A 26,007-nucleotide genomic window follows, 5' to 3' on the forward strand; every position below is an offset into this window, starting at 1 on the left:
ATTACGCATCCTCGCGGCCCGAACCTGGGTAAACGATCTTTGTGCTAGCTCCTAAACCTGCACTTCTTACAACCCCGCGCCCGCCAACCGTAGAAGGGATTCCAGTGATCCCATAGGTGTTGTTTCCCCAACAATTTGTTGATTATTTTTTGCTATGCATTCTCTAATCATGTTCATAGATGAATATATGTATTATTTCCATCCCAACAATGCATCTTTTATCATTTGTTTTTTCCTATTGATCTTAAATTGTGCTATTTGATTTGGTACAGGGCTGGACTTCTGTAATTTACTTTTTCATGCGCAACATCAAAACAAGAAAAATGATTACATTAGATTGTCGAGCGACTACAGAGCATTCAAGATTATTTCCCTAGCTATATCTATACCGTACATAGTTCATGTTACAAAAAATCCTTCGAGGTGTGCAAGCACACATGTTATCTCGCCGTCCTGCCTTGCTTACCATAAGATCTTGCAGCTTCTACCCATCGCCAATCTGAATAAATAGAAGATTCCATTCTCCATGTGTTTTCAGTTATTTTCCTAAATTTATTCTTCATTTTGGTATTTTTCATGAATCAAGAATGCCAGGATAACCCGGCTTCAAATTGTTGCTTTGCTAGGGATAGAAAAGGTGAAAGCATCTAAATAGGATATTTTCTAGACAAAGTACAACCTACAGCTATAAACCTTCCAGAAATAGTTACACACCATTACAAATATTTTATCCCTTTTCATTATGTTTGTGTACAGTACATGTTCCTTACAAATTTTAAGAGCTATATGGTTGTATTTTATTCATGATGCCTTTGGATGTTTGAACATATATCTCAGGTCACAACTACTAGATTTTAGGTGTGATTTACCATTACTATCTTATTGCAACAGTTAATCTTTACTATGTCCATATTTTGTTTCGAGTGGTATATAATTGACAATACGAGTTTGAACATTTATCCGCAGGTGAACAAATCCCTCATTTGTAGTCATTATAGGCCAACCAAGTGTACTAAAATTAATTCAAAGATCTACAAGAAAATCTAACTACTTGGGAGATGAATCTATGAACATTAGGGATAAACCTTGGTATATTTTGTGTAAAAATGCATTTGTTCCAACATTTCAAATGTAAATACCAATATGCCATCGAACCCCTAACATCAGAATTTCGAATGTAAATGTATTTGTTCAATATCAAGCCATATTTCATGTCCATTCATCCAATATATGGTATTCATCTAAACCACTCATCAAAGTAACAAAGTCCCGCAGCAATGCGCGGGGTGTCATCTAGTATGGATAATGTGTGGACCTAAGATGTTGAAACCTTCGGCTTGGTCCTTCATAGTTTTCACTCTTTTTCCTCTTCACCTTTGCCGCACTTCTTGTAATAGAAGCTTGCACATAATTCTTATTTTGAGTACTTCCTTTGGGAACCCATGCCATGTTCCTTTCTTCAAGTTCTTGTACACTAAGTTTTTGTAATTTCTTCTTTTGCCAATATGATAAGCCGAGTGGGCACCCCGGCTGCGATCTTTTTTATTTGATATCAAATTTGAAGTAGCACTCTTAGGGCCATCTTTTTTAACACGGTAAACTTGATTGACCACCTCTTTCTTGTTCCTTGAGCTCCGGACCGATTTCTTATGATTGAAACGGTCTTTGACATATGATTGTTCATCAAATGTTGATGTTCTTGGAGCTGCATAATGTTGGTGAGGTGTTCTAAAATAAGATGGAGAATGTGCCATTGTCTCATACCTGTCCCATGATGGATATGGATCTACATGAGCATAGGGAGGCATCCACGACATTGGCATTGGCGACCCAAAGTAAGGATATGAATATACTGCATTGAGATCCTCACTTTGCCAATACCGATTCTCGAATTTGTGCCTAGGCGGTGGTCTTGATGCTCTTGAATTACTTGGCCGATAAGCACTGTTCTCCTTACTTATCTTCTGATATTTTTCCAATAGTTGCGCGAAAGTGACTTTCGGCTTTTTACCTTTGTGCTTACCTCGGCCTTTGCTTCTTTGGTTGTGCTTGCACCGATCTTTGAATTTTCTTGTTGCCCCCCAATCTGACGTCTTCATTGTAGCTTCGATGGAATTCTCACCTTCAAGATTATGTTCATTGTGCTCTTCAACAACTTGATTACTTGAAAGTTCGATCCATCACCTGTAGTTTTTACCTTCTCTTTAAATGGATGGGCTTGAAGCAGCCGGTGCAAAACCCTTTTTCTATCAGGACCAATCGGAATAGATTGGTCATCTCTTGGTGTTTCAACAAATTTCAATCGTCCTTTATCAATGGCCGATTTAACTATTTGACGAAACATGTTACAATCCTCAAAATTATGCTTGAACAAATCATGCAACTTACAATACATTCGTCTTTGGATAGATGGCTCGACATGGTGATCAAGATTTCTAATATAATTATTTCTCAACAACAAATCAAAGATTTGATCACACATGTTCGAATTGAAGGTATAATTTTTATTTTCTAGCCGATCTTGCTGTGAGAACAGCTTTGGAGTTACGTAAACAAATGGTTCAAATTTTGCATCACTCCATTCGGCTATGCATTGTGCTTTGCACTCTATTTCCGATGTCTTTGGGTAAGATATTATACTAGCATCGGTTTTCTCAAATGAATATAAAGTTGATTTTATGTTTCCGAAAAAATAGTTGGAAAACACATGTCTCAATTGAAATCAAATGTAAGCCAAGTAAGAAATAAGCAAAGCTACCCAATTAGATATGAAATTTAGATAAAGCAATGGGGAAAGCCTTGGCTGTAACAATAAGTCACTATCGGTCTGTATAGATGGCGCAATGGGTTGACCGATATGCTCTATAAATTTTTTATTGCTAACAGGTAAATTGCCCTTCTTCATTGGTCTTTCAAAATTACTTATGAGGATTTTTCTAATAGATGCATCAACAATAAAGTTGTGACCAAATCTGAAAATAGGTAAATTACTTGCTAGACTTACCTCTTCAAATATATTGGGAAAGCATGATGGTGGTGTGACTTGAACACTATCTTGCTCCGTATTTGGATGGCTCCCCAACTCCTTGTCATCATCTTTTTCTTGATTTCGTGCATCATTAATTTGAAGATCCTTGTCGACCGAACTTTGTTTGGCTACTTGTTATTGTCCTTGAGGCTTGTCAATTTCTAAGGCACGGAACTCATAGGGCAGAAAATAGGTTCCATTAACTTCAGCAAAATCAAGCACGGCTGTTTTTCTATGCTTGCCATGCCCTTTCTCAATAATGCTTGCCTCTTTGGATTTGATGGATTTGGAATATATACTAGTTGATTCGGCTTTTTCAACCGAAGAACTTTCATGTTCCGAATCATCCTTCTTTTCATTGATATTATCAATTGGCAATGCTTCTTTTATCCGAGACAATTCTTTTTCTATTTGTTTCTGGCGGCGAGCGGCAAAATTGGCTTTAAGTTTTTTCTCAATTTCAGCCCACTCCGGATATGATTGCCCCCAATGCTTTGAGATTCTTTTGGCAATGACACATGGGTGTTGCCAAAACTTTGTAATTCTGTAGGGGGTGTATAATATGATGTAGTACTAGGTGAAGGCATATGCATTGTTGTAAAACCATATTTTTGCTCGCCAATTTTACCAATTGGCAAAGATTCATCTTCTTGCAAAACTCTAGCTTTTATTGCATTATAATCAGGAACTAGCCCCTTATCATGTTCTTCAAGGCAAAGAGCACTAATCTTATTATTTAGGGCTATATCCCTTTTTAATTTAGTCACTTCCCATTCTGTAAGGGATTGCTCCACAATACTTTTAGATTCTTTCGACATTAAGGTGTTGCCAAACTTATGCAATTGCGTAGAGGATGCATTATATGCTACAATATTAGATGATGGCATGTGCACTCCTGCAAAATTTTCACTTATTCGGCTATGACCGTGAAGGTGCGGAGCCGAATTATGAGCATCTACAGTTGTATACGGTGCTGAATAATTACTAACATGAGGTGTAGCATATGACGGTTGAGAGTAACTGGCCGAATAGTTAGTAGTAGGATGGCCAATTCTCTCATTCATCGGCATGGTTGTATTAGTATATTGCAAATTAGTTGCCGATGAATGAAAGAGTGAAACACTTTCTTGCATGGCATTGGAAATTTTAACATGTGGTGTTTCAAATTTATTTACCGAACTCATCATGTTGTTCATCAACATAACAATTTGTGGGGTTGCCAATGCATGAGAGTTGGGATACATGTGGTGCAGGCTACTAGTATCATAAGAAGTTGAGGCATGCCAATTACTTTGAATCGACCCTTGCACGTAATTAGATGCATGATTGAAAAAACTAGGGCTGACCGATAGAGTACGTATACTCATTGAACGATCTAGTAACACCATATGAATTATTTGCATCTACACAAGGCGATTGGGTATTCATATTACCTTTGTAGATTGCAAACCCTAGATGACGATCTCTTCATAGCAAGAACGGGCTGGAGACCGTTCGAAGCTTCGTCCCCAGCGGAGTCGCCAAAAAGTGTGTTCGGACACAAACACGTTACCGTGTACCCTCGATGCTGGGGGTGATGCCTCACGTCGAAGGAGACCCGGCCGGAAGCGCAGTACGCAAGCAATCCGGAGGGCGCTTTTGTAGACCCGAAACCCCACACGTCCGAGAGGGACTCCGTCAGGGCGCGCGGCGGCTATGGGCTGCCCTAGGTCGACCTGATCGCCCCTTGGGCCTCGAGGTTTGCCGCCCTGCAACAAGAAGAACGAACAATGAACGAGAAAGAAGAAGAACAAGGGAGAAAGATAAAAGTAAAGGTAAAAAGTGGTAGATGATTTTGTCGATTGTGTGTTGTTCAACCGGCCATCACCCCTTAGGTATATAAGTGGCGTATGAACTTCCCGTGCAAGGAAAGGTTAGAATTCACGTTCAAAACCCTAGTTTGGGTCCAACTCAAAATCCAAACTTTCCAAAACGGTTCGGTTTACAACCTGGCTGCACCTTGCGGGTCATGTTCGAGGCAGGAAACGACCTCGGATGGAAACGAGCCCAAACGCAATCTTGATCGTTTCGACGAGGCGAACAACTTTCATGTTGAACGGGTTTTTATCAGAGGCCATCTTGAGGGGGTTTTCGGCTGTTTTTTGAAGTCTGCGGAAGAAAAATCCAAAATCCGGACAAACATCCCCGGCGTGTCCGGCCATCCTTGGAGAAATCCAAAACCCAGATGATCATTCCCGGAGTGTCCGGCCATCCTGATGCAGCCGCGCATTTTCGACTCTAACTTTTGCATACGAACTCCGATTGAGACGTTTTTTTATATCAAAATCAACCGCTTTGACGAGACGCACAACTTTCATGTTGAATTTTTTTTCCATTTGAGGCCATCTTAATTAGGTTTCAAGCCATTCTTTAATCTGATGTCAAAATAAGCATCTCTGAACTTGTCATAACTTTTGCATCCGAGCTCTGTTTTAGACCATCTTCATATCCATCTTGATTTTCTCGAAGAGAGTCATCCCATGGTGACTTTCAATAATAAGTTTGAATTAATCTTGACATAGCTTCGAGCTACTTTTTATGATCGTGTCACTTTTGAGTGTCAACAAAGGGTCGACATGCTCTGCTGGATCGCCATCCCTTCGTCGCTAATTTCTTGCTTGTATCACACCGGCCGCCTCCATTTATGCTTGCATATGCGAGGCTTTACAAGCCCATCCGGCATCCTTAAAGGAGCCCGCAGTTTCCATAGCTATTTTTGACGTTTTCCATATTTTTTCTTTAAAGCTGGTTATAGTGGGGAGTAACTTATACTAGTGTCATGCATATGACACTAGTCTAAATTAATACCTTCATAGTGCAAAGTAACATAGTAGTGGTGTCATAGATGGCTTTATTTAATACTCTCTGTCCCAGAATATAAGAACGTTTTTAACACTAGTGTAGTAATTTTCTTGAAGTGCGCTATGTTATTATCTAATTTACTCCCACTATGACGAGCCTAATGAGATAGTAGTGCGTATGCATCTACCGGTTGCTAAAACAAGCTAATTAACTGATTAATGTCACAAAGCCAGGATGCTCTGCTCCCCTGGAAGCGCACGGCTTGCTGAACCACCGGCGGTCGAGCGCTTCGGCCGCCGTGATCTTCTCGTCGGGGTTGAAGGCGAGCAGGCCGGTCAGGACCTCACGCCCGGCCTCCGAAAACTCCTCGAAGAAATCCAAGCCGAGCATCCCCGTGGAACTGATCTGGTCTCGCAGCTTGTACATCTCAGCGACCAGCTCCTCCTCTGTCTGCGCCACGAACAGGGTCTCGCGAATACATACCATTTTCCAGCTTGCAGCATATCCAACTTCTTTGTTTGGCACACTCACAAGCTGTTCCGCTCCCGCTAGGCTCCCGATCCCGCTCCTCGCCGACGGCCGCTCCGGCCCCGGCGACCACAGCCTCCCACCGCTCGCCGCTCCGGCGTTCGGCGGCCACTTTCCTGTCCCCTCCCCCTGCTCCCTTGGACTCCCTGGCTGCCCCTGGCCGTGGGCGCGACCGGCGCTGGCTCGAGTCCAGCCCGTCCTCTGGCGACTCTGCGAGGCCCTTTTATCGGCAGGCGCTCTGCGGGTCCTCGACCGCCGCCCCTCCTTCGGCCTCACCCCCGCCACCTCCGCGCGTCATCCGCTCCGAGATCCACCGGCTCCCCGAGGGGGAGCCCGTCGAGGAGCGCGAGTGGCTCGTGGCCGGTCACAAGCGAAGGCGGCCCCAAAGCGGCGTCGCCCGCGGCGGCGCGCTTCCGCCGCGCGCTCGCCCCGCTCTCTGGGCCTGGCCAGCGCAGGGCCTCGGAGGAGTTCTGCTCGCGCTACCGCTACCACGGCCACCCCAGAGCCGAGTGCCGTCGCGACATCCGCTGCGCCCGCTGCGGTTTCTATGGCCATGTGGCGCGCATGTGCACCAACCCGCGCTCGCCGCCGTCCCCCTCGCGCTCAAGCCCGTCGCCCAAGCGTCTCCGAGGGCCTTCCCCGCCGCAGCCTTCGCCTTCGCCGGCGCCTTCGGCTGCGTCCTCGTCCGTCCAGGGTCCTGGCAGCCTGCGTCTTCCGGGCTTGCCGTCCCCTCCCCTCGCGCTTCCCAAGCAGCGCGGCCTGCCTCCCCCTTCGTCCCCCTCTCCGGCCACCCGTCGCTGCGTCCGACCGCTGCGCCTGCATGTTTCCTACCCCTGTCCGCGGAGATCGACGCTGCCGAGCAGGAGCTCCGACGTGCGTTGCTCGCCACCGTCGCAGGGTGCAGGACCGGGGTCTCGTGCCAGGAGGTCTCCGACGTGATCTGCTCGCGCTTTGGCATCCCGGCGGCGCGCTTCTCGGTTCATCGCCACCTGCCGGAGGATTTCCTCATCCACTTCCAGCATGCGGAGGATCGTGCCCTGGTGGCCAACGATGGCGTGTGGACCGCCCGCTTCCGCCTGCTTCTTCACCCATGGAGCGTGCTTGCTGGTGCGGAGCAAGTGCGTGCTCGCTTCCGGGTGCACCTCGAGCTCACCGGGGTTCCTGACCATGCCTGGCACTGCGCCACTACGGTCACGCTGCTCTCGCCGTTCTGCCTGGTGGCGCACCTCAAGCCGCGTACGCGTCATGGCGTGGACCTGGACATCTTCAGGCTCACTGCTTGGACGGCCAACCCCGACGCGATCCCTCTCGCCGCTGACCGAGTAAATTGCAGAAAACCATCAGTTTGAGGGGTAGGTTAGCAGAAATCACTACGTTACAGTTTTTTTGGCAAAAAACACCAACTCTCTCGTAAACAATTTGCAAATACCACTGATCGGCGGATCGGGCACCGATAAGTGGATTTATGACAGGTGGGGCCCGGTTTTTGCCGATGTGGCGCTGTCAGCTGGTCGGACAGCCGTTAGACGCCGTTAGACGGCGCTCTCGCACGTGAACTTAAGTGATTCGCTCCTCTGTCTCTCACTCTCACTCTCACTTTGCTCTCGCACGCTCTCGCTCTCGCTCTGTTCTTGCTCGCCGCCGCCGGCCGCTCCGCTCCGCGTCGCGCTGCCGCCGCCGCCGCATCGTCATGGTGTCCTGGAGTGAAAGCGACGACAGCAGCGAGCACACTAGGCAGTACATCAGCTCTGATTCTGACGACGGCAGGATGCAGGTATGCATTTGGGGATATTTTCCTAGGGTTAGGGTTAGGGTTTGTTCTATGATTTGGGGATATTTTTCTCAAAGGAGCTTGTGTGTTAGCTGTGTTAGCTGATGAAATATTATGCATTTCTTTGCACTCCCAGGTCCCTGCTTCAACTGAGGACTCCGATTTTGAGGGCCCTGAAGTTGAAATGCAGGTTTTGTGCCATGGTCACGGGAAGTTAGCAGAGAGGCGCGTTGCTTTTGAAGGAATTCTAACTGGGAGGAGGTTTCTCTGTTGCGCTGAGAAGGTATATGCTTCTAAGTGACAGCACAGTCATTGTTAGGATTTGGCCATTGTTTATTTATTGTTAAGTTGGAAGACTGTTGACGCAGTCATTGTTTACTCTTAGGAGAGTGTTGAGCCAGTCATTGTTTACTCTGAGGAGAGTGTTTAGGCAGTCATTTTTTACTCTGGCAACAATGTTAATTAGATTAAAGTACAGTGGATGCATGGGTTAGTTTATTCCTAATAGCAGCACATCATTGTATAATTGAGAGCAGAACATCAGTGCTTTCTTTTTGATGTACTTTATCTTGGGAGTTTTTAAATATAATATCTTTAGCTTTGGTTGTGATGAAAGGTTTTAATATGGTTTTGAATACTACCTTATTTCAGGAAGGTAGAGACTGTGGACTAGTTAAATGGATTGATCCTGCTTGGCCCAATACCCTTGAGAATGCATTGCACAAGTTATGGTTGATGTATGAAGACAACAAGAGACAGAGGGCTGAGGACACTCTGATGAATTCTTTTGAAGTTCATAACCTGACACAAGAGAAGAAAAAGTTGCAGGCCAGCTATGAGAAGCTGGTTGAAGATGTCAATGCACTTGTAGATGCCCAGCAACGTAGGGTAGAGATAGAAAAGACAGATGCTGATACCAAGAAGTTGGAGGAGAAGTATGAGATGGTGAAGAACCTGGTAGCTGCTCAGGCCAGTGTCATTAGGAACATGAAGCTCAAGCTAGCTGAAGAGAGGAAGAACTTGCAGATCCAAATTGATGAGCTGCACAAGAGTGTTGAAGAGAGCAATGTGAAGCTGCATGAGAGTAATGTGAAGCTGCAGGAGAGCAATTTGAAGCTGCAGGGGATCAAGGCCATCCTAAATGAATGATCACCTGGCTGTGGAAGAGGGCACTATCATTTGGCATTTGCTTACCTTTTGTAGGGTGTGGTTGGCTGTGCTGTAATGAGATTATGGTTTTAATTTCCTGAACTGGATCTGTAAAGTACTAATCTAGTACTATGATGCTAAATGTGATGGTATTTAGAGTATTTGGATGAAATTTGATCTGTTTAGAATTTATGTATTTTAGCCATCAAATAGGGTTTGTAGCCATCTTTGGGGGTTTTGTCGACATCTAGCCTTCACTAGGGTTTTTAGGCATCTTTGATGGTTTTGTCGACATCTAGCCATCACCTAGGGTTTTTAGGCATGTTCGATGGTTTTGTCGACATCTAGCCTTCACTAGGGTTTTTAGGCATCTTCGATGGTTTTTTCGACATCTAGCCATCACCTAGGGTATTTTGGCATCTTCGATGGTTTTGTCGACATCTAGCCTTCACTAGGGTTTTTAAGCATCTTCGATGGTTTTGTCGACATCTAGCCATCACCTAGGGTATTTTGGCATCTTCGATGGTTTTGTCGACATCTAGCCTTCACTAGGGTTTTTAGGCATCTTCGATGGTTTTGTCGACATCTAGCCATCACCTAGGGTATTTTAGCATCTTTGATGGCTTTGTCGACATCTAGCCATCACCTAGGGTATTTTGGCATCTTTGATAGTTTTTTGGCATCTTTGATGGCTTTGTTGACATCTAGCCTCATCATCACAAAATGTATGATAAACTCGTCATCACAAAATACCAGAAAAGATATCTGAAGCATTATAGTATCACAACTTAACTTAAACATCTCAACTACATGACCATCATCACAACCGAACTGGCTAATTTGACAGTATTTTGACACAACCAAACATCTCAACAGTAGTTTGACACAACCAAATTGATAGTATTTTGACACACAACCAAACTGACCATCATCACAAGAGTTTTCACACACCTAAAATGCATCATTCCCATGGAGCACCTGAAGCAGTCAAGTAATCTCTAATTTTCTGGGTGGGCTTCCTAATTCTCTGGGAAACACCAGTTGGCCTTGGAGGCAAGAAAGATGCCCTTGCTCCATTTGCAGCAGCTGAAGATCTAGTTACTACCGTTTTACCCTTTGCAGCAGCTGATGAACTACCAGCAGTTGTCCTCCTTGGTGGTGCAGCAGAAGAAGAAGAGGCCCTCTTCTTCGCTGGTCCAGGTGCTGTAGCAGAAGAAGAAGAGGCCCTCTTCTTTGCTGGTCCAGGTGTTGTTGCAGAAGCAGAAGAGGCCCTCTTCTTTGCTGGTCCAGGTGCTGTAGCAGAAGAAGAAGATGCCCTCTGTGCTGGTGATGGTGCAGTAGCAGCAGCACCAGCAGCAGAAGAGGCCCTCCTTGCTGGTGTGGCTGCATCAGGTTCATAGGAGTTGCTGCTTGGCTACAAAAAGATCAAATAGTGTAAGAACAGGAAGATGAATTCAAAGCAACATCAAATAGTCAATATTAGGACATTGGTTACCTCATGCTTGTTCTTTCTCATTGCCAGTGATGAATTCAAAGCAACATTACAGTTGGTGTATCTATGGCCAACCTTTTTGCAATTAGAGCAGGTAATTGAGGCCATTCTTGAGGTGTCTTTGGGAGCTGGCTTCTCATATTGGCCCTTTCTCCTCTTAGTCTGTGCCCTTCCCTTGTGTTCTTTGAAAACTGGAGCCTCAATGTCCATACTGTCTGTCCTTGGCCACATATCAGGTCCAGGTACAGGATATATAATGGGACTGTAAGCTTCCAGGTACATCTTTTTTTTGAAGAAATCATGAACAAAGTCCTCTGGCTGAAGCTTAGCCTTGTGTATGGCAGAAACAGCATGATTGCAAGGAACTGTTGTCATATCCCACTTCTTGCACCCACAAGTCCTATGTTGTAGGTTCACAGCATAAGTTCTCTCCCCACTAGTGACTTGGTAAAGATTAGGCCCAGCCATCAAAGCATGACAGTTCCTTGCAAACTTCTTTGCTTCCTCTAATTTCTCAGCATATGTTGGACAAATTTCCCATCTTACAGTCTCAGTCTTTGTTCTATTTGCATTGAACTTGACCATTAACTTTGTCCTAATTCCATCCACCATGGTCCTAATTGGTTTAGCCCTGACATCTAGAACCCACTTATTGAAAACCTCACTTAGATTGTTAACAACTAAGTCTGTTTTGCAGTTCATATCCATTGCATGTCTGGCCCAAGTGTGTTTAGGTATTTTGCTTAGCCATTCCCAAGCAGCCTCACTCTCATTCTTTAATTCAGCCATTGCAGTTTTAAAACCATGTTCAGTGTATGCATAACTAGCTGCATCCATGTATTGCTTTAATTCAGGCCCTCTAAACCCAGCATTTTGAAAGTTCTGGTAGATATGTCTAAGACAAAACCTTTGGGGACAATTGGGAAACACTCTGGTAATGGCTTTTAAAAGGCCCTGTGTGTGTGATAGTACAATAAGTAAATACAAGAAAGTAAATACAAGAAAGTAAATAAAGAAAGTAAATACAATAAAGTAAATAAAGAAAGTAATTACAACTGATTACCTTCTGCCTATCTGAAATTATTGTGTAGTTCCCAAACTTCCCAGATTCTCCACCTAATGCTTGTCTCAACTGGTATAAAAACCAGGTCCAGGAGTTAGTGTCCTCCTTATCAACAATTCCAAAAGCAATGGGAAAAATATTATTGTTCCCATCTCTTCCAGTTGCAGCTAGAATTTGTTGACCAGTAGTGAGCTTGATGAAACAACCATCTAGACCTACAACAAATAAATGAAATCACAATTGATTAGCACATGAAATCAAACATTAGTAGCACCTAGCAAAAATACTATTGACTTACCTATGAATGGTCTGCAGCCATTGAGAAACCCTTCTTTGCATCCATTCAAGCATATGAACAGTGCATGAAACCTAGGGTTAGTGCTTGGATGCTCCTTCAGATATCTTGTTGTCACAATGCATCTTGAACCTGGATTTGTATCCAACACAGCCTGTAAATAATCCCTAATCCTGGTGTACTGGGCTTTCTGGTCTCCTAACACAACATCCTTTGCTGCCCTCTTTGCCCTGTATGCCATGTGTGTTGGTATGTCCACACCATACTTGCTCTTTGCAGTATTAATAATACTTGTGATTGTTGTGCATGGGTCATTTCTGATAGCCTCCTCACAGAATTTTGAAACCCACTTAGCAGTGACTTTAGTGTTCTCTGACATAGAAGAGCATGTGTGCACTAAATACAACTTCCTAATTGTAAATGACTTCTCATTTGCAATCTGAGAAGCTGCTATATAGAAGGGACATTGCTCATCTATGCACTGTGCTATCACCCTATCACTACAGTTTCTATGGTAGACAAAGTTCCTGTTTTGAGCAATGTGCAGGGTTTGAAGTGCAGTTCTAAACTGGTACACATTTAAGAAGCAAAGATGCTTCACAAATTGCTCCTCTGGATGAGCTCTGTGCTCATCAAACCATAACCTCTTCTTCATCTTCTTTGCTCTACTTTTTCTACCATTGGGCAACACATATGCCAATGCCTCAGCACCATCATCATCTTCCACACCAAGGTCTTGTGGTTTCTTGTCCTCATCAGATGATGGAATCCAGTCCTCCTCAAACATGTCTTCTATACTCCCATGTGAATTGCTTGTTGGGCCTTTTCTTTGTCTCTTGGCCCTTCTCTTGTTTGGTACATCTTGCCCTAGCTCATCCTCTTGTTCCTCTTCCTCCATTTCCTCCTCCTCTTCCTCCTCTACATCCTCTTCTTCACCTTGTGGCACATACAGCTCATCATCCACCTCTGAGTCACACATTTCCTCAACATCTGTGTCCCCTTCAAAATGAAGTTCTGGGTCATTCCTCTGTCTTCTCATCTCCTCAAGCCTAGCTAAGATATCACCATATTCTACCAGATCATCATCATCACTATCCTCTTCATTGTCCATCACTGCTGCTTTCCTGTTCAAACAAGTCTCCTTCGCTCTTTCCTTCTTCTTCTTCCTAAACATTTCAATTTCATTTCTCCTTTTCTCCTCCATTTCTTGCTCTATTAACAGTTGCTCCTCTGAATTGTCAGTCACATGGTATTCTTCCACTACTGCATCACCTAAAGCAGGTTTCAGGCTCACATTTATTCTGCTCTGCTGTGTGTCAAACTGCAAGGGCATTGGCTCTTGTTCTCCTCCTGCATCACAACTCTCAGCTTCTACATGCACATTTTCAGCATTGAACAACACTCCTTCATCATCAATCTGATACAGTTTGGGCTCTCCAATTTGTTCTATTGGGGTCTGCATCTCAATGACATTAACACTGGTATTTATATTGGGAACTTTCTCTGCACTGGCCCTAACTATTGTCACATTCAATATCTTGTTATTCTGCTCTGCTATGTGGTCTAAAATTTCCTCTAACTTATCATCATCATCTATTTCTTCCATTCCTTCAATCCCTAGCCCAGGGTCCCTCACATAATACATATAATCTCTAAAACCATACCCTTCTGTCTCCATAAGTGCTACCAAATTGTAATATGTGATGTCTGACATCATCATACTCCTTTCAATATTATCTCTGTCATGAAAATGCATCCTCAATTCCCAAACCTCATCTTCAAGACTGCAAATAATAATACAATAGTGCACTATAAGTACTTAAGGAAAACTGAAGCAAGCTAGTACAGACCAGAGCAGAACATCATTTGAGTGCAACAATTCATATCCTTCTATTTACAGAAACCCTAGTTGTAAGCATCTAATTAAAGAACTATATCATTCTAATTACAGAACTATAACACACACAAACCCTAGAACTACAACACACACAAACCCTAGAACTACATTAACCCTAACCCTAGCAACAGAAGGGGAATGTGATTGGGGAGGGGAATGGGACTGGGATCTCACTAGACGCCGCCGAAAGCTGAAGCAATGTGCTGGCTTCCAACTGGATTTGCCTTCACCGCCACGGCGAATGATCTGGCCGCCCTGAATTCCACCGAGTACTGCGGGTCCTCCTCCTCCTCTTCTTCTGCCGTCGCCTTCGTAGGGTTCGAGCTCCCGCACATCTCGCCAGTGGATGGCTGGGCGCCGCCGTCAGCATCGCTCGACTTCGCCGGACTCATGTCTGCGACGGGGGGCGGGGACGGTGCGCCGCACGACCGGGAATAGGGGAGAATAAGGGGGAAACGGGGGAAGAAGACGGGGGATAAGAGGAAACAGAACGAACGGCGCCGTCTAACGGCGTCTAACGGCTGTCCGACCAGCTGACAGCGCCACGTCGGCAAAAACCGGGCCCCACCTGTCATAAATCCACTTATCGGTGCCCGATCCGCCGATCAGTGGTATTTGCAAATTGTTTATGAGAGAGTTGGTGTTTTTTGCCAAGAAACTGTAACGTAGTGATTTCTGCTAACCTAGCCCTCAAACTGGTGGTTTTCTGCAATTTACTCCCGCTGACCTCTTCCTCCCGGTGCGTGATGGCGTTGCCCTCGACGCGGACCCTGACGTTGCCGAGCGCCTTGGCTTGGACCTACTGCGTTTTTTAGTAGCGATTCACGTTGCCTGCTGCGAGGATTTCTATCGACCAGTCCCGCCGCCTCCGCCGCCGCGTCATTCTCCCGGCCCCGACTCCGATGGTGGCGCCGGCCCCGGCCAGGACTCACCACCCTGCCCCGAGCCTTGGCCGCGCCTCTACAATCACCCTCCTGCGCCACCGTGACGTGATGCTGTCGGCCCCTCACGCCGGTCCGGCCGTTCCAATCGCCGCCGTGGTGGTCGTCGCCGCAACCGCCCGCTCGCCGTTTCACGCATCTGGCATGGGGTCCTCGGACCGTACCCACCGGTCGTACCTGCCGTCACACGGGCCCCGGCAAGGCTGCGCTTGGGGGACAAGGCGGCTTTCCAGAAAGCCGTGGTGGACGTGGGCCCGGTGGTGGCCGTTGGGCGTCCCGCCCCGTCCGAGCCCAGGGGAGCGGCCAGTTCAAATTTGGACTCCACTGACCAGGTCGTCGCTCCCGCGCCTACCGCTACATGCTAATGCGTCCTCGCCCGACACGCCTGCGCACCTTCTCGAGACCGGCGCTTGCTCCCAGATTGATCCCGCACCCGTGGTCTCTTCTGGCCCGCCTCTGCTCTACGCAGCCCCACCGGGATTCGCGACCCGCCTGTCAGCCAATCCCGAGGAGGGCGGCAACGGGCCACCCTCCCCTCCCCCTGCTGGGCAGTTGGCCCTGTCTGGCCAGGCCGCGGGGCCCCCGAGCCCTTCGCGCGGCCCCGCCATTGGGCCATGCGCCGTACCCTCCTTGGATCCTGCTGCGCACGATTCGCCCGCACCGATCCCGAGTGATCCCGTGCCCGCGACGATAGATCCCACCCATGCAGCCGCTCCGGACTCGCCACGTGGAGGGCATGCCGACGTGGAGCCCCTGGATGCGTTATTAGAGTCCATCCAGCGACCGATCATGTAGATTCTTCCTGCGCCTCCCTCCCGCAGCCGTAGAAAGGAGTTGCCGCCAAACTTCACGCCTCAGAGAAGTGGCAGGATCGCCAAGGTGGACCGCGGGCTCAGCTCCGAGCTCAAGGCCAAAAAGTTGCTTCTTCGTCGCCTCGGGCTCGTCTCGGACGACGCCCCCATCTCTGCAGTAACCTGGCGAACGACGAGCGCCTCTTCCAAAGGCCGCTGGCGCATGACGTGCTACAGGCGTTCACCGACCTCTTCGGCTGTCGCATCCCCAAGCTGCTCGACCCGCCTACCGGCTCGCTCCCCCCTGCCTCACGCTGTCGAGGCCTAGTGGCTGCCTAGGCCACCTCAAGACTCCATCTTTTCTCCATGGATAACAACATTCGTATTGTATTTTGGAACGTGTGTGGCCTCAATGCCCCGGCCAAGCGCACCGCCGTTCGCAGCGTGATCATCGCTGCTTCACCTTGTATCGTTTGCATCCAAGAGACTAAGATGGCTTCTCTTTCGTCCTCGCTTGTCACTGAGACGCTCGGCCCGTCCATTTCTGAGTTCTTCTTCCTGCCCGCGGATGGGACCTGTGGGGGTATCCTGCTTGCTTGGCGCCCGGACATGATCGTGCTTTCCGATCCATACCGCGGCGACCACCACATCACCGCCTTGGCCTCCTCTCTCGATGGCGCCCAACATTGGTGGCTCACTGGTGTATATGGCCCACAAGGAGATGATGACAAGAGTGCTTTCCTCGGTGACCTTAGTGAGGTCTGATCGTTGCGCGCTGGCCCTTGGATCCTTGGTGGCGACTTTAACATGATCTCAGGGACGGCGGACAAGAATAACTCCCGGCTCAACCACCGGGTCATGTCCCGGTTCCGCCGCTTCCTCGCTGATGAGGAGCTGCGCAATATCTATCTGCACGGGCGGCGATATACTTGGTCGAGTGAGCATTGCACCCCAACCCTCGCGCGCATCAACAGGGTACTCTGTAACTCTGCATGGGAGGCGCTCCACCCGCATTGCATGCTCTGCTGCCTCTCCTCCGCAGTGTCTGACCATGCGCCTCTCCTCCTAGACTGCACTATGCGCTCGCCTGGCACCAGGAGATTTCACTTCGAGAGGTTCTGGCCGCGCACTGATGGCTACAAGCAGGTCGTGATCGAGGCCTAGGCTATCGCGGCGGATGAGCCAGACCCATTTCGGAGATTGGTGGCACATCTAAAAAACACCGCCTAACGCCTAAAGGACTGGAGTGCGAAGAAGATTGGGGATGTGTCCCGGCAGCTTCTTGTCGCTCGCGAGCTGATTGCGCGCCTCGACGCAGCGCAAGACTTACGATCCCTCTCCCCAGCCGAGGCTTGGCTGCGTAGGCGCCTCAAAGGGGCGTACCTCAGGCTCGCTTCGCTCGAGCACTCGATCTCGCGCCAGCGTGTCAGGCCCTCCTGGCTGCGGGACAGCGACGCGGGCCAGAAGTTCTTCCGGGTGCATGCGGCGCACCGCAAACAGAAGAACCGGATCTTCGAGTTGCAAGTGGGGGACACCTCCGTCTCCGACCCTGCCGCACTTGCTGAAGCTGCCTATCATCACTTCACCGGCATCCTTGGAACGACGGAGTCGCGGCCTTTCTCCATCGACCTCTCCGCGGTCCACGTTGGGCCTTTTGACCTCTCTGGCCTCGACGCACCTTTCTCCGAGGACGAGATTTGGGTTGCGGTCAAGAGCTTGCCGCTCGGGAAGGCGCCAGGCCCCGATGGATTTACCGCCAAATTCCTCTGGAGTGCTTGGGACGTGATCAAGCATGACATATGTGCCGTCTTCAACAAACTCTATGAGCTCAACGGGCGTTGTTTCCAGCGGCTTAACGAGGCGCTCCTCACCCTTCTTCCGATGAAGCAAGATGCGGCGTCTCTCTTTGACTATCGCCCCATTAGTCTCATTCATATCATCGCGAAGCTGTTCGCGAAGGCGCTCTCTCTTCGGCTGGCACCCCATTTGGGCAAGATGGTTTCCATGAATCAAAGTGCATTCATTGCCGGCCGAAGCATCCACGACAACTTCCTCCTCGTTCAACAATCGGCTAGACTCCTTCACAACCTGAAGATGCCGCGGATGCTTCTCAAGCTCGACATCGCGAGGGCATTCGACTCGGTGGCGTGGCCTTTTCTGCTCGACACGCTGCAGCATCTGGGCTTTGGAAACCAATGGTGCAAATGGATCTCCATCCTACTGTCTACCGCGCCGACGCGTGTGCTCGTCAATGGTGTCCCCGGGCCGCCAATTCTTCACGCATGCGGGCTGCGGCAAGGGGACCCTATTTCCCCAATGCTCTTCTTCATCTTCATCGACGTGCTCAACTCGCTTCTTCAGCGACCTGTCGAGCAAGGCCTCCTCCAGCGGCTGACCGCAAGGCACCTGCCATCGAGTGTTTCCCTCTATGCCGATGACGTTGTCATCTTCAGCCACCGCGACACCTGCGACATCCGCACCATTCGCCGCGTGCTGGACATCTTCAGCAAAGCGTTCGGGCTCCGCACAAACTTCGCCAAGTGCTCGGCCTCACCCATCCGATGCGCCGAGGAGCACATCGCCACGATCGCGACTGAGATGGCGTGCCCGATTGCCCACTTCCGGATGAAGTACCTCGGCCTCCCGCTCTCCATCCGCAAGCCCTCGACGATCGACCTCATGCCACTCGTCGACAAGCTTGAGAAGAAGCTCTCTACTTGGCTTGGGTCCATGCTCTCCGTAGGGGATCGCCTCGTGCTTTGTCGACATGTCCTCTGCGCCATGACCATCCACATCCTCGTCGCCATCGTCGTCAACAAGTCCATCCTCACTCGGGTCAACCAGATCATTCAAGGCTTCCTTTGGGTTGGCCGCAAAGACGCGCGTGGAGGGTAGTGCTGTGTGAATTGGGATCGGGTGTGTCGCCCCACCTTTCTCGGCGGCATGTGGATTCGCGACCTGCAGCGCGCTCGCGTCGCTCTGTGCACCCGATGGCTCTGGCTCCAGCGTACCGATGCTTCGCGCCCCTGGAGTCAGCTTCACCTTCCCCATGATCCTGCGGCCTCACAGATTTTTCGAGCCTCCACCGCCTGGGAGGTCCGCGATGGCCGTACCTGCAAGTTCTGGACTGACCCCTGGATTGAGGGCAAGGCCATCCCCGAGCTAGCTCCTCTCGTGTTCTCCTTGGTTTCTAGACGTCACCGCCGTGATCGAACAGTGGCCGAGGGCCTACCTGGGCGTGCTTGGGTGCATGACATTGCCGGCGCGCTCGGCCCGGCCGCCCTACTTCAGTACATCGACCTTTGGCGTGCGCTGCAAAATGCAACCCTCACAGATGGGCCTGATATGCTGCGCTGGAAGTGGACGGAGTCCGACATCTACTCCGCCAAGTCCTGCTACCTAGCGCTCTTTCATGGTTCTACGACAGACGCTTCATGGAAGCTCACCTGGAAGACATTGGCCCCTCTACGCATCAAGGTCTTCATCTGGCTTGCCTTACAGGATCGGTGCTGGACAGCCGACCACCTCGCCCGGCGAGGGCTGCCCCACAACGACAGATGTGTGCTATGTGACCAAACCACCGAGGACATGCACCACCTGTTCACTGCCTGCCCCTCCTCTCTTGGTGCCGATCGACTACCACGATACCAAGTCCAGACACACCATTCGCGGAATGGTGGATAGACACATGCACTTCATCACCCACGGCTCTACGGAAGGGACTCAGCTCCATCATCACTCTCACCGCATGTGCTATCTGGAAGCACCGATCAGTTGCAACCTTCCATCTCAAGTCTACTTTAATCCATTCGAGAAGACGCTCGCCTATGGGCTAGCGCCGGCGCCAACGGCTTGGCGAACTTGATCTCTGAGATATAGATTCTAGCGCTATGTAAAGGGGATGAGCAGCCCCTCCCCTAACTGCTCCGGCCACTTGAGCCCGCGCCGGCTTGTGTACGCGTGGCCAATGTCGGCACACCTCTCTGTATTTTTCACCCCCTCCTATCAATGAAATGATACGCAATTTTTGTGTATTCGTGAAAAAAAAGAACAGGGTCTCGCCGGCCAGCAGCTCCGCCATCACGTAGCACGCACCCAAGCGCCCACGTGTCCACGGCCTGGCCGTAGTGCCGGTTGCCTTGCAGCTGCTCCGGCGAGGTGTAAATCAGCGTGCCGACACAGCACTCCTCATACGGCACTCCGGCCGGCTTCGCCCGCATTGCCGACCCGAAGTCACCAACTTTGAGCCCGCCGATGATGCCGACCAGGACGCTCGCATGGCAATGTTTGTATGAGTGTTTTTGAATTGTTTGCATGGCAATTTGTTTTCTCGTGGAAATTCTTTAGGTAACCACCACAAAATATCATATACATGCTGACTCATGCTAGTTTTTCCATGTGCAAATTTATTTATAGACACCATGGCAAGCTTTTACTATTGGGGACATGGTTATTTTATCTTAGGTACCATGACATTTCTATTAGTTGGAGGATGTCATTTTTTTATGCGATTGAACACGCTGTGATAGTGGTGAGATGGCTTTTTTGGAATACAAAATTTTAAACCATGGTAATCTTAGAAGGAAAAAATTTTGCGGGATCAATTTTTGAAATTATTAGTCCATTCACACAATTTTTTTTTTTGAAATTCCATGGCATTTTTTGGATGTGAGTTGGATATGACTGAACATGTTGTAAAGTGGTGCCCCCATGGCATTTTGGAATTTTATGTAGGAAGAAGAAATGGCAAAATTCACAATAGAGAGAAATTGTTTTGAAAACCTTTGGCAAATTTTGTAATTTTCCATGGAATTTTTGTAACAATAACATGGCAAAATTCATAACTTTTGCGTACTAAAAAATGGGAAAACCCTTGGCAACTTTTAGTAACTTGCCATGGAATTTGTGTAACAATAAATGGTAAAATTCATAATGGTGTGTGTACTCAAAACACATGGCATTGTTTTTCATATGTGCCACCTTGTTTGTTAGCATGGCAAGTTTTATATAAAACCATCTATGTTCACACGGCAAGTTCATAAAAGTTTTTGTTACTGGGATGTATATCTATAGAATGGCATTTTTGTTTTGAAGAGCATGACATTTTTATTATTAGGAGCATGGCATTTGTATCATTAAGATCATGACGTTTTCTTTTATTAAGAGCATGGCAATTTAATCTATAGCATGGTCAATTATTATTTTTATTGGCATGTCATGTTCTATTTTTTGAATCGTGCAATATTCTTTGTGTGATTTCTTGTTTTTGGCAAATAAAATATTGGGCACGACAATTTTAATATTATTATTTTGCAGCAATTTTAATATTTGTATCATGGCATTTTTTAAAGTCATGGTATTTATATTATCTCGATCATGGCAATTTCCTTTTTTAAAAACATTTCAATTTTGAATCGCCCTTGATCATGGCAATTTCCTTTTGTTTTTATACATTTATTTTGAAATTTAACATGTATGACTTTATATGATGATATTTTCTATAGCCACCCTTTTGCAATCCAAACTGCCTCCTGGTTGCCCCTGGCGACTCCGGAGGCGTCCTCGCTGCCGCATCCAAACCTTCCCCACTAGCCATCCAGCCCCTCGTCACTGCCGGCGGAAGCCATCGGAGGGCGACGGCGACGGGGGAGCACTCCCCCATCCCATCTTTTTATTTTTTGAATATCCCCCAATCCTCCCATCCCTTTGTCGCTTCCTCGCCATGAGACCCCTACGTCCCGATCTACAACAATTGGAGCGCGCCCAGTTCTTCACGTTGGAGTGGGATTGACTATGTGGGGCGCTCGCCACCGGCTAGGGGCGCGTCCCTGATTGCGGTGGCAGCTCCGTGTGCGGGCCGGTCTCTGGCCAGATCCGAACGGACTTGGCGCCGGGTGCCCGGTGTGCATCGGGCTCTTTGCTGGATCTTGACCGCGATGAGATGGTGCTAGACTTCCGCGCGTGCGGTGACCGGTCGGTGGTGCTGCGTTCCACAACTTGGTGGTGGTGATCCATATCCGATCGGACGGATGGTGGTGGCTGCAAACTATACTGCAGCGACTTCCTATGACTCCACGATGACGGTGGTCATCAAAAGGTCTATGGGAGGGGTCATCTCTCCTGATCCGATGGTTGACTTCACGGGTGAGATGCAAATTATGGATGTGGCTTGACACAAGAAATGGTGGTGCGGTGGTGGCGGCTGCATTGCATGTAGCGGTTGGGATCGGGGAAAGTGGTGGTGACAACACATGAGTAACTTCAGTGATGGTGCTACTCGAGCACCCGGTCTCGAGCTCCAAGGCGAAAGCCTAGGTCGGACCTGAGTGGTTATACCTGGCAATGACGATGTTGTTATTACATCGTTACCTTGTTAAAGGCATTGCTCAGATATGCAAGGATTGATTTTTCAAGGTGGAAACCTAGATTCTCGCCTTGTGGTTGAATCTGACGGTGACGCTTGAGTATTGTTCCCTTCCTGAAGGCGTTGCTGTTAAAGAACCTCGTCGTCTATGTGATGTCATGAGATGGTTGGGGAGGATATGTTTATTGTTGTAGTTTGTCGATCATAGATCTAATCGCTTTGGGGATTTTCCCCCTCGCCTATGTATCGCTTTGCTCCTATATGACTTTACTAGTCGTGGATATGTTTTCGTGTGTGCGTGAGTTAGTGTGGTTGTGTGCATTCTAACTATGCAGCGTCCAGGTGCGTGTGCTCATTGTGTTATGAATGTTATTGATGCTTCATTTTGAGCAAATAAAATACATCCTTTGTCGATTTTTAAAAACTAAAATAGTATTTTTGTTCACATTGCAACTAGTAGCTTTTGCTACATACATTTTTTTTGTGTTTTTTAGCTGTGTGCTATATATGAAATCCTAGAGGCATGATAGTTTATATATTTTTTCTAAATTTCTGAGCTTGTCAATTTTTCTGTTTTTTCTGCAATTTTTGTTTTTCTGTGATGTGCAATATTTTTTTAGAAAAATGTACAGTACATTGTCAATTATATGTCATGATATTTTTCTGTGTTGTTTAATTTGTTAAAACTAGTCAATGTGTATGTGCAATGCACGTTAATTTGAAAGTATATTAAGTGCATGTGGATATTAAATAGGAAATTATTTACGTGTTATTATGTGATTAACACTATATTTGTCATGAAATTAACTGCACGCTAAACGTGTTAAGCGCTCGACATTGAAACAGTCTAGATCGTTGGATTGACATGATTTGATGGTCGAGATTAATTGGATCTGCCCATTTGAGTCTTTCTATATTGGTATAGATATAGATATAGATGAGTTCCAAAATATCAGTTTTTAAGGTTTAATAGCGTCACCAAAAATGTTCTCTTTTGTGCCCAATGGAAGGCTGTACGTACAGGGGAGGGGTTCGCTGGGACTGGGAGGGACTTCCTCTACCGAATGTTTTCGTTCGCTGAAACCGAACGTTCCCCAGGGACATTTCATTTGTAAACGGAAACCCACGTGTCTTAAGGTTTTCCCCACAAAGAACAAAGGTGAAATAATATTTCAATGGTGGTAGCCGATCCATTAATAGGTACAAACACAAATTTGCTTTTATAAATAGCAAGAGGGCAAAGTTGAAATACCGTTTCAATGGTAGGTGAATGTCCCAGCGAGATGACCACGGTGACTAACTATAGTGATGTTTAATTTATATAAAGTATGGTGTGTTCAGCTTAAGTACGGTTATGTTAATGGTACCAGGTGGAGAACCCGTGCCCGCCGAGGCGACTTCCCCTTCACGCCGTCGCCACCAGCATCCGGCGTGTACTTCTCCGTCATTTCCACACACTCCCTCCTCCTACTTAACCACCCCACCTGCACACGCCAGCCCCGCTCCTAATCCACTCGTAATATCCGCCTTAACCAAACACCACCTGGCTAAACACGCGGCCAGCAGTTTTGACCTCTGACCGTGTCACGGCGCTGCGAAATATCTACACCATGGAGATGGAGGCCTCGCCGGCGCCGACGAGCTCGCTGCGGCGCAGACTGCGGGCCACGGTGTGCTGCTGCTTCGGCTACGGCGGCCGGGCGCGGTGGGGCGGGCGGGACAGCCGCGGCGTCGGCAGGTACGACCCGCTCAGCTACGCGCTCAACTTCGACGAGGGCCCCGACGACAGCGACGACGACGTCGACTACGACGACTTCAGCGACGGCGGCCTCCTCTACCGTAGCTTCCCCTCGCCGCCGCCGCCGCTGCCTCAGCCGACCCGGGCGCGGACGTCGTCGATACCGCCGCCGCGGCCGGCCGTCGCGGCCGCGTAGATCTTTTGCTAGCTCGGTCATATGCTGTGTTCGGTGTGTCTCCGTTTCATTTCCAAGTTTGCTGCGTGTAACTAGATAAAAGATGTTGATCACGTTTACTATTGATGACGTTTCACCTTTCATTTGCATCGATAGATCAGTTAGTTTCTCCATGAGATCATAGCCAACCTGCACTGCTGCACCTACGATCTACATCACCGATCGATCACGTGGCTTGGCTAATTGATTTGGCGACCAATTCTAGTGTCAGAGAGCGCTTTCATTCTGACGGAGAGGGCGGGGAAGGCTACCAAGAAAAACAAGGGTATTCGATCACTCCTCCCATGAAAGCAGCGGGTGGGGAAATATATGTAGTCACTTGTCTTGTAGGGCGGAGAGACAAAGCGCAGAGCGGGGCAGCAAGGGTGGCGCCGCATAATTGGATTATGCTCTATTGATTCATTTTGGACGGCCGAAAGGACCGCATGACCACGACCCACCTACCCCCGCACCCACCACCGCCGCAGCCACCGCTCGCCGTGCTGCCTCCGACGAGGCGCCGCGCGGATCGCACCCCAACCTCCCCCATGCCGTACCTCATCAGATCCATGGGGATCCCGCTGGGGGAGGGGAGGGGATACCGAGTGCCGCTCCCATTCGTCTTCCAGTCCTTCCCAGATCTGCTCCAACGGATCGATTCGGTCTCGCCGGAGGTCCTAGCGGCGACGAGGGAGATGCACTGGAGGGAAAGGGCGAGGAGGATCATGGACGACGCGCTCTCGTGGTCCCAATGCACTCGGGAATGGAGGGAGGCGGAGGAGGAGCTGGATCCAGATGCAGGTCAGTACTCGGTCGAGCGGAGGTATGTTCAGGTTTGCAAGGATCACATCAACAGAGAGCTGCTGAATCTGGCCTGGAGAATCTACTTCGAGGGCACATGGGAAGAGAAGCGCAGGATGCCGCATCCTTCAGAATCGCCGATGCCGTTCGTCAACTAGGCGAGACAGGAAGGGAGATCAGAGGATCCGAGGAGGTAAGGGAGATGGAACTGCATCCTTGGCCTCATGCCGACCAAGGTTCCACCGGAGCCGGAGCCGGTGGATCCACTCCCGTACTTGTCGCCGGCGCCGGCAACTGATTGAAGTAGCAAAATCAGAAGAGCTTTGACCAGATTGCTGAAGACGAGGACACCTACTTGTCCTTCCACATTTGGATTACTGATCCTCTGGGTGATGCTCGCCATCCTGTAAGTTTCTCTGCTTATCACCGCAACCATCTCTGTAAGCACGGATCCAAGGGAGAGGAACTGCATACTGCCCCAGACCTGATGCTTCCAGTTAGAGAGCCTGGTCTGCCTGCCGTTCCCGTTCCTCACCAAGGTGTCGTTGCAGTAGAGGACACAGAAATGTTGGATGTGCAGGTAGCTGACCAAGGGCAAAATTCGCCACTCAACTCGGATGCTGCTAGACCTTTTGAATTGCTATGCGCCCCTGATGAAGGTTGGGATTATGATGTTGCTGGAGCTACATTCGTTTAGGCCAGGACTCCCCAGCGAGATGCGAGGCATAGGCGGGAAGCAACGGCTCTGCTAGTGTTGCAGCAATCCGGTGGATTCAATTTTCTTCAGAAAAGGAAGCATGTGCAAAAGCAGAGAGATAAAGCAGCTGACCAAGATGCCGACATGGCGGTGGTGGAATTCCACCGTCAGCTGTGGATGCCTATAAAAAGGGGCTTGGGTGCTATCCCTGGCAACCCTAGCCTCGCCTCCCCTTCCCCTTACCAAGATTCCATAGCCGCTGCCACCCTTCACCTCACCACAATGGCGGAGGGGGCGCGGACGAGGGCGCAACAAAGGGAAAGGAGGGAGGGGGATAATCTGGCCGACTGGTCTCAGGAGCAAGCGCAGATGCATCCCCTGATTGGGCCTCCACCGC

General features: G+C 48.6%; 2 protein-coding genes across 2 annotated transcripts; one reads left to right on the plus strand and one right to left on the minus strand.

The window, feature by feature from the left end:
- Positions 1-6,076: 6,076 nt before the first annotated feature.
- Positions 6,077-20,112, minus strand: LOC123142523 (putative cyclin-dependent kinase F-2). Its single transcript, XM_044561402.1, has 2 exons — positions 19,870-20,112; positions 6,077-6,337 (listed from the first exon to the last, which is right to left on the minus strand). The coding sequence occupies exons 1-2, from the start codon at positions 20,110-20,112 to the stop codon at positions 6,077-6,079; spliced, it is 504 nt and encodes a 167-aa protein (XP_044417337.1).
- A 3,508-nt stretch (positions 20,113-23,620) lies between these two features.
- On the plus strand, positions 23,621-24,216 carry LOC123144034 (uncharacterized). The gene has a single exon (XM_044563046.1). It carries the CDS (start codon positions 23,771-23,773, stop codon positions 24,092-24,094), a length of 324 nt encoding a protein of 107 aa, XP_044418981.1. The 5' UTR covers positions 23,621-23,770; the 3' UTR covers positions 24,095-24,216.
- Positions 24,217-26,007: the final 1,791 nt, after the last annotated feature.

Source organism: Triticum aestivum, chromosome 6D, assembly GCF_018294505.1.
Source record: "Triticum aestivum cultivar Chinese Spring chromosome 6D, IWGSC CS RefSeq v2.1, whole genome shotgun sequence".
Classification (NCBI taxonomy): Eukaryota; Viridiplantae; Streptophyta; class Magnoliopsida; order Poales; family Poaceae; genus Triticum; species Triticum aestivum.